We start from the raw sequence: 13792 nt of genomic DNA on the forward strand, positions 1-13792 counted from the left end.
GTATTGTGGGGTGTGTATCTTCACTTTTGTCTGCTCCGCCAAGGTCTCGATGGTTACAAGCCCCTGGTTGCAGTCGGTGGCCAAAAGCCATGAGGGGGTGGCGGCACGAAGCTATCATCTATAAACTAGTACAGGTACGGAGTAATTGTCAGATGCTGAATTTGTCTCGGGCGTCAGATTGGTGCCATGACGTGATAATCACGCCCTCCTATTGTCTTTGGCAGCATGACTCTGTTGCAGAGCCAGCTACAAAAGAGGGCATGTATGTATTGAGTTGGAAGGATTTTGCTCTCGATCAAAGCTAGTGCCATCTTGATCCTCCTCCGCATGGTGGTGCACCCAAACACGAAGGCGATACGAAGGTTTGTGTCCTCCACCCATGCAGAAGTTGCCAAGCAAAAAAGGTTGAGTGGTCGAGGGTGCCATGGCCATGGATTCGACAGTGACGACATTATCCTACCTTGCCTACCACGCTTGCAGCTCTCCATCCAGAGGTTATTGGCTGCACTCCGTACTTTACGGGGAATGCTTTTTTTTTTAGATGCTATGCTCTGAGGCTCTAGGGTGGATCCTTGGACGTCAATCGACGGGCATCAGAATTGGGCGTAATACGACTGCCTCTGGTCAACCTGTGGTCTGTGGCCTGTGGCTTGTGGTGTCTGGTTGCATAATCACATGTACGGCTGCATATGACGAGGACTTGCCATCATTCACCGCTCACTGGGTTAACAGCATCAGCGCAGGAATCATGGATGTGGACACATCAGGCGATGCTTGGATTGCATTGCTATGACAACCTTCGCGTTCCTGAAGTGGCCATGTGGCGCTCCTTGTCCCGAAATCTAGAACATGTCAGCCAAAGGCACCGGAGAATGACTTTGGGGCCTGGAATACAAAATGATAAGTGTGCAATCAATAGTATCCACAACGAAATATCTCACCTTTTCTTCCAAGATTCCATCAACAGCAAATTAAAGCACCACACTTGGTTTTGCTTGGTAACAGCTTGGCGGGATGGTTCAGAGACGATCCCTCCAGGCCATTCGAGGCGGCCGCAGCTCGGCCCCACATCCAGATAGAGTCTGGTTGGACTTGGAAGCTTGTTACCCTTTGATGTCGCACTCTGATTGCGAAGCATTTGATCCAGAACCATCATGCCCGCTTGCATGAATTCCGCCCTCTCCAGCGCCCAAGACGTTGCCAATTGACAAGCCACCGACTCTCATCGGTACTCGTGTCCCGCAAAGTCTCCACAGTTCTGCGACCTGAACGAGGCTTTCGTAACGACGCCATCAGTCAGCTTCAATTTGGGGCTCGACAGCCAAGCCCCTCGGTTGCGCGAGCCCACACGCCGGACATCGTGGGACCCCGTTTTACGACACGGACAAGAAGGGACAGCTGCCGAAACACACATGAGCCACGGCTCGCACACGGCCGAATGGCGTCGGCGGTAGACCAGGACCAGCCGGTCAGCGGAAGCCATCCTGACGACGAAACCCCGGCACTCGGATTCCCGACCGTGGATTCGGACGCTGCGACGGCGCCGTCAAGCCACAAGGCCCAAACGCTCGACGACGACGACCATGTGCCGCAGGACACGGAGGACATGATGTCGTCGACACTGTCCAACAGCTCCGTCGCGAGCCCGCCGTACTGGATGAACACGCACGCGCACCAGCGCAACACGTCCAGCGTTTCGGTCGAGTCCGTCCTGCCGGCGGGCGCCATCATCCTGCAAGACAACGACACGAGCGAACACCAAGACCGAAACAATGCATGCTGGGCAAAGAGCGTCGAGGTTGTCAACTACACCGTTGTCAACGGGGGCGCAACAAGTGTCGGCGCATTTGTAGTCTGGAACGTCCGTGTAGAAACTCTGAGTGTATGTTTTGCTCCCCCCCTTCCATCTGGCAGCTCATCTACGGTGCGTGCGTGTGCTGACGACTGCCGTCGGCGACAGGGAAGCTATATGAACATCCGGAAGCGATACTCGGAATTTGACGAGTTCCGCAGCAAACTGGTCAAATCGTTCCCCGGCTTTGAGGGGGCTGTGCCATCGCTCCCTCCCAAGAGCGTGATTTCCAAGTTTCGACCCAACTTTCTCGAGAAGAGGCGGACTGGCCTGCAATATTTCCTCAAGTAGGTTTTGCGCGAGCGTCTGGCTTGTTTGGGCAATCTTTTCAAGTTCCTCCTTTTTTTCACAATTTTTTTTATTCATTCCCCTGGCTTCAGATGCCCAGTTTTCAACATTCTGTGTTTTGTTTTGTGCGTTTCAACTGGGGATTATGCTGACGTGCACCGGCGCAGCTGCATACTATTGAATCCAGAATTTTCAGGATCGCCGGTCCTAAAAGAATTCCTCTTCTCTTGACGATCATGAGGCTATGAATTTCGATGGGTGAATGCCCCGGGTTTGGCATTCAAAACGTACAAATGAGCAGACTTTGGGTATCGGACATACAATCTGTCTTACGGCAGCATCTTTTCTTGTAACTACTTTGTTTCTTTTTTTTTTCCTTGCTTGGATCCCAGGGGGGAAAGAATCTGTCTTACTCCGTACATATTATTTGGTAGCGGCCAAAAGAACAAAAGTGCGCCAGTGATAACTATCGACTTGAGCGACTCTTGTGCTTGAATCATAGGGCTTGCGCGGGTCATGATCTCGCCGTGGGGAGCGTGGAAGCAGGCGATGCATGATAGGCAGTGCAGGTTCATTTCGGCTGTTTCCTAGGCATGACTAATTCTAAGCATGCTTGGCGATCAGCGTGCTCAGCCTCGTAGAATGCCTCACGGCCACGGCATCATCGGTGTTTTGGGGCCTCCGCCTCGGGCTGTGGACACGACTAGCGGCGACGGCAGACAAAAATTGGACGCGCAGTCAAACGAGCTCTGAGTTGTCAGAAAGGCGCGGTACACCGTACGACTCAATTGGGCCGGAAGTCAAGAAAGAACGGCCGTTGTCTGCGTGTTTTGAAACGGGCCAGGCAGCTTTTCGATCGGAGGCATGGTGGGCGACGGGGTCCGTGGGCTTGGGTAAGAGCCCGACCCCGGCTGCAGAGAGCAATGCCTCGTTTTCGTACGAATAGGCCGCGCTTGTTCCGAATAAATTCATGGATTCATCCCTTTCGAGCTCCGTCAGCTTACCTACTCGGTGTATATCCTGCACTTTGCGCGTATTGTTCGATACATCTTCACCAAGCCTACCAACCGATGCTGGGATACGCCACATAGCGAGGGCTTGGAGAAAGGGTCCATCCGGACTTGTCGAATGACTTCAACACTCATTAAAGCCACTCCATCCTACCTCTTCTTGCCACGACCTCTCCTCTGCATCTATCTTCTCGTGTTTTTTTTTTTTTTTTTTGCTTCCCCTAACCGCGGACCTACTCTGCAGCACTCCGTATTGCATACAGCATCTAGGCCAAATCCATGTCTATGCTTGCCTGCAGTAGTTCTTCTATTTTGTCCACCTTAGCATTTCCACTCCGCCAATCTCGCCTCTTCAACAGACGATAGCTCCTACGAACAGCCAGCCACATCCAACCATCCGAAACACCAGCATTGCTAGGCCCGATTTCGACGACGTTGAATTTCATAAACGTCTCGACCTACCTGCCGATTTCAGTTCTGCAGCCAAAGCACGCCGTGTTACCGACAGCCCCGACCCGCCTCCTCCTTAACCGTTACTGCAAAACAAGGCCGGCCATCCTTTCTGCAGGGATCTCGGCATCGCGCATTTCGGGCTCGACTTGGAAAGCCGGCGGCGCTTCCAGGATCCCCAGCCCAAGGATTCTTTCCCATCGCCTGCTCGGGCGTCCTCCCCCACTTTATCCATCAAAACGCCTCAAGGCTCTTGGGCATCGGGCGTCACTAGCTTGCTGCAGCATCTGCTCGATGACGCCTGACACCCCTCCAGTCCGCGAGAAAAGGCGCCTACGGTAGACTAGAATTGATAAACGGCCTCTTCCCGGGGGAACATGCCGACGTCTGACAGTGCCATTTCCTTCGGTGCCAGTACCAGCGCCAGTGTCAGCACATGTCCGTCAGTCCCCAAGACCAAAGAATACATGGATTCCCTGGTGCTGCCGTCCCAGGCCAAGTTGGAGCACATAGCTCAGGTGCAGGAAGAGAAGGAGGTTGAAGCCCGCCGCAGAGCTCGAGACGAGTGGCGCCGGCGCTCAGCGTCTGGTGCCTCGGACGGTATCCACCACGCCGCCAGTACCGGCCATCACAAACACGAGCGTGACGAGGCCGCCAAGGTTATCCAAAAGACGTTTCGAGGTTATCGTGCCAGACGGGAGCTGCAAGGCTACAGTCTGAACGCGAGCACACGATGGGTCACGGCGGTTCGAGAAGCGCAGTTTCGCCAAGGCATAAAGCCCCACGCTACTGCTGCTTCGCCTTCTGCCGCCGACGGCGATGTTCTCGCGCTCGAGGACCCCATTGATTATCGCCCGGCCAGTGCAAGGCAGAAATGGAAAAAGGCAAGCTTGGTGGCCCGCCGCGCAGGACACGATGATTCCGACTCGGAGTCTGATTCGGACGAGGGCGATTTGGAAGGCATGACGTCCGAGGAGAAAGCCGCGGCCAAGGAACGGCGTGTCAAGGCGACTGCTAAGCGACGCCAGGCTGCTCGTATGCTGGGCCTGCAGTACTTCTTGGAAATGGTGGACTCGAAGCACAGGTACGGTAGCAACTTGCGCATGTACCACGAGGAGTGGAAGAAGTCGGACACAAAGGAGAACTTCTTTTACTGGTTGGATTACGGCGAGGGCAGATTCATCGAGCTCGACACATGTCCGCGGGATAGACTTGAGCGGGAGCAAGTACGGTACTTGTCCCGCGAAGAACGACAGTATTACCTCGTCCGGGTGGACGCAGAGGGACGTCTATGCTGGGTGAAGAACGGTGCCCGGATCGACACCACCGAACAGTTCAAGGACAGCATCCACGGCGTCGTGCCCCTTGACGATCCCACGCCGGCATTCGCGCCTACGGCCTCGCAAAACCTGCACTCACAAGACAACGATGACGACGACAACGACAACGACTCGGACTCATCTGACGAGTCCAAGCGCGAAGCTGACCGCGCCGCCAAGTACGCCGATCCCGGCTTCGACGACTCCAAGGGACTCAAGAGGGTCACGCACATTTCCGCCTCCACCATTTTCAACCAGCTCCTACGCAAGTCAGTCAAGAAAAACACGTGGATCTTCGTGGCAGACACCTCCTTCAGACTCTATGTCGGCATTAAGGACTCTGGCGCCTTCCAACACTCGTCCTTCCTCCAGGGTAGTCGCATCTCTGCCGCCGGACTCATCAAGATCAAAAAAGGCCGCCTGTCATCCTTGTCGCCACTGAGCGGCCACTACCGTCCGCCGGCGAGCAGTTTCCGCGCCTTTGTGAAGAATCTCAAGGAGGAGGGCGTGGATATGAGCCACGTGTCTATATCCAAGTCGTACACCATTCTCGTCGGGCTGGAGACGTACCTCAAGACGAGGAAAAAGGGCAAGGAGCTCGTGGGGAAGCTGATGCACGGCAAAGACAAGTTGGTTGCGCCCGAGGAGGTGCAGCGGCAGGAGGAGGAAAAGAAGGACAAGAGCGAGAGTGCGGAAAAGGAGAGGCGGGTGTTGGAGAGGGAGAGGGAGGAGGCGGACAAGGTCAAGCGGGAAATGAGCAAGAGTGATAGAGTCATGGAAAAGATTAAGAGTTTGCCGGTGCATGCCAAGTGAGCTGCCGGCGCTGACGGTTGGATGTTTATATACCCCCTATTGTTTTGAATACATTGTATGACCTTGTATTTGTGTTAATGCGTGACTGGAAATACTTGCGATGGCGGCTGATGGTAGTGCGGGTGGCTTAAGTGCGAGATCTTGGTTCGTGGATGAGGGAGAGCTAAAATAACCACATTTAAAGTAAGATGGGTTGACACCAGTCGCATCGACCGTCGAGTTGCAGATTTTGTGATCGCTGTATGTTCTAGTCTTTGCTTTGCGATCATTTTGAAATGTAAGGCTCCTCCGATTCGGTTCATTCGCAAACTAGTGTATAGGGTAGCCCACTTCGGCTTGGCACCGTCGACGCCAACAACAGAACGCGTGAACTACAGGGCGGGTGGATTCACAGTGCTCAACATTGAAGGGCGACAGCACGCTAGGCACTGAGGCGCACTGGACGCCGGCAGGCACGACCGCTGGAATCGCACAGGCTAGAAGTGGGCGCCAGCGGGCTTCAGGGCACCCACATCGCTGATTGCCCACCAACCACACCGAAAGCGTCTCGCATTCAGCACTAGACCAGACGTCGACAGCAGGGGCGGAAAAAAAAAACAAAAAAAACAGACCAGCAAGCAGCAGAGACGGAAAACCGCCATCGAGAAATCAAGGGCGCTTCGTCTTGATTGCGAGACTGACCTCAGCAGACGGCGACAGACAATGCCAGGCCTCGTCCTCATCGTCAATGGCCTCCGTCACCCGCTCCAACCGGCGAGCTGAGGGCCTTCACCATGCCCATGGCCATCCCCATCCCCATCATCATCCGCACCCGCACCCGCACACGCATCATCTCGCCAGCCCCCTCACGCGCCCGGCCAACCCGGCCGCCAGCCTGTTTGCCTCGAGCGACGGTGCAGGTCGAGGCGGCCGTCAGAAGCGAGCCCTCGACCCTGCCGATCGTGAAATCGATGCCTTGAAGCCCAAAAAGACGAGAATCGCCGTGGAAATACTCGCCAGACACCAACCGCCGCCCGTCCAAGGGGTGCGGGCCTCGACCGTCGTCCAGCCTCCGTTTCCGCCGATACCGCTTGCACCACCGCCAGCCGTGGCAAACACAACCATACAAAAGCCCATCCCGACGACCGCGGGAGTCGCGCCGCCGGTCCTGATACCTCCTGCGGCCAATTCCAACGCAGTGTTGGCTCCGCTCGTGACTGCGGCCCTCAAGCCGAAACCTCCCGGTCCCGTGGAGCAGGAGCCAAATCTCACAAAACACCAAGCCAAGGTCATCAATGGCATCCGAGCGGAGCTTGACCGGCTGCAGCCACAAGCCTCATCTACCCGCGAACAGGGGCGCAAACTACGCTCTCAGGAGGCTACTAGATTCAAGAGTGACTTGTCTGCCTACTTTCCAGACTACGACGAAGTGATTGGAAATGATCCCAAGGAGCAACGTATGTATGCGTCACTGTGCCGAGTTCTTCTGGCACAGTTATCCTCCTTTTTTTCTCTTTTCTTTTTGTTTTGCGCATCGTACTCACATGGTGTGCAGACTTGTTGAACCTTGAAACCCCAATTGTTGTGGTTGACTCGAATCCTCGACGCGTCATCACTGAGGCCCAGCGTGGAGGAGCACGGGTGCAGCAGCAAAGCGGCATCTTTGAATTCCCAGTTCGTGGATATGGCGATTCTTTATACACCGACGTTTTTGATTCGCAACGAATCGATTTCAAGTTCTTAGAGACCCAGCAAACTAATAAAAACCTCGACGACCCATTGCCGGATAGTCTCTTTGAGCCTTCGCATAAGAGAGCAGAGCGACTAGAGCGGTCCATACGTAACTCCGAAAAGGGTCGTGCCCAGCATGAGAAGGACCAAATAATTCGGCTTTTGGAGGGTCTCCAGGGCCACGATTGGCTGAGAGTAATGGGAGTTAGTGGTGTAACAGAGACGAGGAAGAAGTCCTTTGAGCCCGCGCGTGCTCATTTTGTCAAGGGCTGTCAAGGCATATTAGAAAAATTCCGAACATGGAATTTGGAAGAGAAGCGGCGAAAGCTAGAGAAGGAGAAAGTCTTGCAGGCCGAGCAAGAGGCTGCGCTGGCTCAACAAGAGGAGGTCGAGCAGGAAGAACCCCTCAAGGCAGATGAAATTGAGGATTCAGCCGCAGAAGACGACGTCGACGAGAGTGACGACAACCGAGGAGACACCAAAATGGAACATGACGCAGACCAAGTCTTGGAAGACACTGAAGAAGAGGTTGTGACATCACAGAGCGATACCAGTGATGCGTCACCTGCCAAGCAGCTTCGTCAAGAGGCCCTGGCAAGATCACAATTGGCAGCAGCAAATGCTAGAAAGCTCAAAGCGTCGCTACGGTCTACACCCCCCAAATCAGCAGACGCGCAGAAAGAATTTACTTCCTTTTTCGGCAAGAAATATGAGCGAGACAACGCCCTTAACCGGTCACGTCGCATCGGCCGCAAGGTGTTAGCCTGGGGCCATCCTATTCCAGACCTGGAAGAAGCCGACTTTGTCTTACCGGAAGAGTATCGCGACGAGGAACTGCTCAAGTCCAGGGCACGCAAGAAACGGAGAGACAAGCGTAGTAGCAGGCCCTAATACCGCTACACGCTGAGTTAACTTTCTCCTTTTCAGTTCCTGATACCCCAAGCCACCCCGAGACATGGCCGCGTGTTCGCTCACGCTTTGCCTTTTTTTCATTATTTAAACTTTCTTCATGTTTGCGTGGCGTTGGGGTCCAAGGGTCCGGGTCTCCAGCTCAGAGACTACTGTCAGAACCTTCTAGTGTAGTATATATTTCACGAGTTTGTGCATTATCAACTGTGGAACATTTGTTTAGCACGCAGGGCCGGGGCATGAGGCGTGGCATGGGATTGGCAACAGGACGAGTTGTCGTTGATTTTGAGCGTAACATGAGTTGGACTGCACCACTAGCATACGAGCTTACAGGTACATAAGATAACAGATGGACTGTATCCATGTACGGAGACGATTGAAACAACCTTTGAATCGTGTCTGAACTTTATCTTGGGCGTCTTAATTCACGGTGTGAAGCATATGGATGACAAGTGACAGGCTGGACCCACTTCGGTGCACTTGCGGACCAGGCACACCTCAAGGTGGTCCGTGCGTCGTAGGCAAGCTTGCCAACTCTTGGATAACTTTTGGGGATGAAGGCAGCGCGAGCATCCGCGACTCGAGGATACCATACGCCTCCCGCTCCTCACGCACAAATATTCACGGTGCGTCGTGCCTGCGCTCTTGGTGCCGCTATTCTTTTTTCTGCCAAGCGTATGACTCATTACGAGCATCTCCCGACATTCTTCCATTAATCACTTGCCAACCACCTCCTCGTCGTGCCGCAACCTTCCTTCGCCTACTATTGCTATGAATGCGACCGACGACTCGTGAGACCCCGATATCCGAATGCACCTGTAAAATTCATAAAAGGGCGCTCGCTACTGCGAGGTCTTTAATGACCATCTCGCGCAGGGAGTTGGGATCGAAACCAAACACGGGGCATTCGGAGCTGTCAAAGAACCTCAAGCTGAACCACCATGTCGCTTCTCGATGGTGCCGAGCAGCACCCTCTGCTACACACAAACGATAACTTGCGGCCGATTAAGGACGATCCCGTTCAAGAGTTCTTTGTCATCAAGCAGGAGGCAAGGCTGGACGTGAATTTTCGCGAGCGAAGAATCGATGGCACTGTTGACATTTATATCGTCATTTTTTCCGATAATGTCGAGGAGATTCATCTCGATGCAGCTCACTGCGAAATCGACACCAATAATGTGACCATAACCGAAATGCGAGAAGCCCACGGAGAAGCGATTGAGGGACAAAAACAAAAGGTACCTGCCGAATATCAGGATCCGTACCAGAGACTTTCCCATTCCAAGGGCTGGAACTGGAGAGCCGAACACCATGACCTTCGTCGGAGAAGAGCCCGAAACGTCTTCCACAACCGAAAGACCGATGTCCCCGCCGAGAATAGAGAGATCGAGGGATGCACACCAGTCTACGGGTCATTGAAGGTCAGTCTTCGTGGGGGGAAGGACAGCGAGCGCCCCAAGTTGATTATAAGGAAATCCGCTTTGAATGTCGATGGCGCCAACAAGGGACACAAGCAGTTCAAAGTTACTGTCCCCTTCACCAACAAGAATCCTCGCGATGGCCTGCATTTCGTTGGAGAGGATGCCCTTGACAATCGGTACACACACATGTATACGCGACATTCGATTCAACCGGGAACAGCATCATGCATCTTTCCTTGTGTTGACGATCATGGCGCCCGTTGTGACTGGAGGATCTCAATACGATTTCCCCGAACTCTCGGAGACGCGCTCGAGCAAGCGTTGGCTACCCAAAAGGACACCACGGTCAATGGAGTTGACAAGTCCCATGATCACGATGACCGCAAGATGATGCTGGCAGAAGAAGACAAGCTTAGAGAAATGACTGTTGTTTGTTCGGGGTTCCTCATGGAGGAGATGATTGACCCTCAAAATGACCACAAGAAGATCATGACCTTTGAGCCAGAAAAGAAGGTATCAGTACAAAAATTGGGATTCGCTATCGGGCCCTTCGAGCATATAGACCTGTCATCTGAATTTAGAACAGAGGAGGATGAAGTCAAGCTCGGCGTGAGCGCCTTGAAGGTCCATGCCTACTGCTTGCCTGGCCGCGCCGACTGGGTACGCAGTACAGGGGCAGCTTTGACAATGGCAGCAGATTTCCTGACCTACACCTTTGCTAAATACCCCTTTGGCAACTTCAAAATCTGTTTTCTCGAAGACATGGTGGAGGACACTGTACCATTGCACTCTCTGGCATTTATCAGCACGCGCCTGCTGTTCCCAGAGGAAATCATCGACACCGAAATCGAAACAACCAGGAAAATCGTCTTTACTTTGACCTACCAGTGGATCGGCATTAATATGATACCCAATACCCGCAATGATCTCTGGCTTGTTCTTGGCATTGCGCATTACATGACTGATTTATTCATGAAGAAGCTCTGTGGAAACAATGAACATCGATTCCGTATGAAGATCATGTCGGACAAGCTGGTCAATGTCGATATCGATCGGCCGTCGTTATTTGATCTTGGTCCAAACTTGCACCTGGGAGAGTTCGAAATGGATTTTATGTCCTTGAAGGTGCCTGTGGTCTTCTTTATTCTCGACAAACGAATGATTAAAGCCTCTGGTGGCCATGGTCTGACGAGGATACTTCAAAAATTCTTGACCAAGGCACAGATCGAAAGCAGTGATCGTTCCACTATTCTGGATACTGAGAAATTTAGAGCTGTTTGCGAGAAGGGCTCACGGTATCGGCTGGAGGCCTTTTGGAACCAGTGGGTATATGGCTCAGGCTGCCCTAGATTTGAAGTCAAGGCAAAATTCAACAAGAAGAGGCTTTGCGTGGAGTTGACTCTTAATCAGATACAACACCAAGCAGCCAAGAGAACGGGGGGTCTGGAAAAGGACGACTTTTTGCGGGTTGTTAAAGAACGACGAGCCGGCCTGAAGTTGGGAGAGGTACAGCCATTGTTTACTGGACCCATGACTGTGCGGATCCACGAAGCTGATGGCACTCCCTATGAGCACATTCTCGAAATACGAGAGGATGCCACGCGATCAACAAAGTTTGAAATCCCCTACAATACCAAGTATAAGCGACTCAAGCGTACACGACGCATGAAGGAAAAACATAGTGGTGGTGGGAGCATGGAGATCACCGAGAATGCAGATGATGCGTTACTTTATTGTCTTGGAGACGTACTTCAGACCCCGGATGATCACAGGGATTGGGAACTGATAGAATGGGACCCAGAGACGGAGCGAAAGATGGATCAAGAGTCTTATGAATGGATCCGTGTTGATGCCGACTTCGAATGGGCGTGCGATATGAAGCGCACTCTCGAGCCGTACATGTACGTTTCCCAACTACAACAGGATAGGGACGTGGTAGCACAGCAAGACGCCATGCTCTATCTCACCCATGGACCACTCCACCCCATTGCCTCCGGTTTCCTTGTCCGAACCTTGATTGACCGACGGTACTTTCATGGTATCCGGACAATGGCTGCCGAAGCATTACCGCGGCAATCGAATATTAAGGGAATCCCGCTGCTAGGTTTGAGACAGCTCATGAGGGCATTCCGCGAAATGTTCTGCTACGAACAGACCAACCAGCCAATTCCAAACGATTTTACAGACAAAAAACAGTATAATGTTAGGCGCGCTATCATTAAAGCCATCTCCGAAGTTCGGGACCACACCTACCGCTGTCCGCTGGAAGCGCGCCAGTTTATCTTGAACCAGCTCTTGTTCAACAATAACGAAGACAACCCATACTCTGATCACTTCTACATCGCCACCCTTGTCGAAGCTCTTGCCACATCTCTTATTCCATCCAAGAAGGACGACTGGCTTTCTCGTCAGAGTAAAGCACCGGATGAAGAGGAGCGTTTGTTTCTCGAGAAAGCCATGGAACAGATCGAACGAGTCCTGCGACGCGACGAATGGACCAACTCATACCAGAATGTGTGGACCATTGCTGGCCTGGACGCAAAACAACGACTTATGAAGGCAGAGGTCATCCCGAAGAGCTATCCTGATTTCGCCCAATATCTGTTGGACGGGAGCCGGGATTTGATCCGTATCAAGGCCTTTGAGGCTCTCATAGACTTGGGAGCCATGATGGAAGCAACCTTCTTCACTTTCTTTCTCTTTGCACTCATGACGGACAAATCCCCATTCGTTCGCAACAAGCTCATTCAAGCGATGGCCAGCGGTCTTGCCGCAATCGCCTTTGGAGAACATACCAAGATCGTTAAGAACGAACCGACCACAGACGATATCGAAGAGACGCTTCTCTTGGTGCAGGATAGTGCCCAGGAGATTGAAGCGAGGAAGGAAAGGATTGCCCGTAAAGAAAATCTTGATGCTGCTCTGAAGGCTTTGCGAAAGGAAATGGATGAGATGTACGTCAAGGACGAAAGATTTTACAGCAATGCAATGCGCAAGGCTCTGGATCATCCTGGCCTAGGACGGAACGAAGTAGAGAGCTTGTTGGACCTGGCGGCTATGATGTTTGAGGAAACCCAGGGCTGGGTGTTGACGCTCAATCTACCCAAGGCATGGAAGGTGGAGAGACATGCTCAGAGGCTGGCTGATCGACTTATTGTGAACTTCAAGTCACACTATAAAACACAGCCCAAGCATCCCATCACTTTCCCTGACGTTCCCGAAGTTCCTCGACCGGCCCCTGTTCCTAGAACGTCGTCCATCAAAATCAGCACTACCAAGGTGTCTACACCGCAACGACCTATTCCTGCTCCACGCAAGAGCGAAACCGATACGATTGTCGCATCATTGGCATCAAACACCAATGGTACGGCGACGAAGGCTACCAATCTAGGAAACGGCGCGACGCCTGCGTCAGCCGCACCCAAACGACCTCGGCCAGAGAATGATGGCGGCACTCCTGTACCAAAACGTCCAAAGACAGAGTCATCTTTCACCAACGGTGACAAGGTATCCAAGAAGAGGCGTATGGTGACGCTGAAGACGGGCAACCCTAAGCGTTTGGCTGTAATACTTGGATTGCCATTGGGCCTAGCGCCGGTTGCAAGAACAGCCCTTCCTACTGGACCCCCCAAGGAAGCCGTACTGGGAAGTTCCAAGGACAGCATTACTGCCAAGCCTAGAAAACCGCTACCTTCAGGCGAAGTTACGCGAAAACCACTGCCGGGGACTGCTTCTCCTGTCCCACAGTCAACGCCAAAGGTGTCTATTGACACCAAGGTTGCAACACCATCGGCTGGCAAAGCTAGTAGCCCCCCTGCTTCTGCGACACCAGTCAGCGCGAGGCCAAAGATCAAGATCATCCGAAAGCCACAGCCGCCGCCGCCGACGTCCTAGAGAGAACAAGACGAGGCTGCAAACGCCCAGAGTCCTTTGATGCCAAATGATTGTCAAAATGGAGGCCCGATCCACGAGGTTGTGGAGTCATCTTTGTTGAGTCCACCTTCAAGCACCTTGGACGAA

General features: G+C 53.0%; 4 protein-coding genes across 4 annotated transcripts; all 4 read left to right on the forward strand.

The window, feature by feature from the left end:
- Positions 1 to 1438: 1438 nt before the first annotated feature.
- Positions 1439 to 2143, forward strand: MAA_08970 (PX domain-containing protein; the record flags this gene model as incomplete). Its single annotated transcript, XM_007826968.2, has 2 exons — positions 1439 to 1882; positions 1961 to 2143. 2 exons carry the CDS (start codon positions 1439 to 1441, stop codon positions 2141 to 2143), a joined length of 627 nt encoding a protein of 208 aa, XP_007825159.2.
- Positions 2144 to 3977: 1834 nt separating this feature from the next.
- MAA_08969 (IQ motif, EF-hand binding site) lies at positions 3978 to 5732 on the forward strand (the record flags this gene model as incomplete). Its single annotated transcript, XM_007826967.1, has 1 exon — positions 3978 to 5732. One exon carries the CDS (start codon positions 3978 to 3980, stop codon positions 5730 to 5732), a length of 1755 nt encoding a protein of 584 aa, XP_007825158.1.
- A 727-nt stretch (positions 5733 to 6459) lies between these two features.
- MAA_08968 (uncharacterized protein) lies at positions 6460 to 8333 on the forward strand (the record flags this gene model as incomplete). The annotated part of the gene is made up of 2 exons (XM_007826966.1): positions 6460 to 7168; positions 7267 to 8333. 2 exons carry the CDS (start codon positions 6460 to 6462, stop codon positions 8331 to 8333), a joined length of 1776 nt encoding a protein of 591 aa, XP_007825157.1.
- Positions 8334 to 9292: 959 nt separating this feature from the next.
- Positions 9293 to 13666, forward strand: MAA_08967 (transcription initiation factor; the record flags this gene model as incomplete). Its single annotated transcript, XM_007826965.1, has 1 exon — positions 9293 to 13666. One exon carries the CDS (start codon positions 9293 to 9295, stop codon positions 13664 to 13666), a length of 4374 nt encoding a protein of 1457 aa, XP_007825156.1.
- Positions 13667 to 13792: the final 126 nt, after the last annotated feature.

This window comes from Metarhizium robertsii (genome assembly GCF_000187425.2).
Source record: "Metarhizium robertsii ARSEF 23 chromosome Unknown MAA_Scf_6, whole genome shotgun sequence".
NCBI lineage: Eukaryota > Fungi > Ascomycota > Sordariomycetes > Hypocreales > Clavicipitaceae > Metarhizium > Metarhizium robertsii.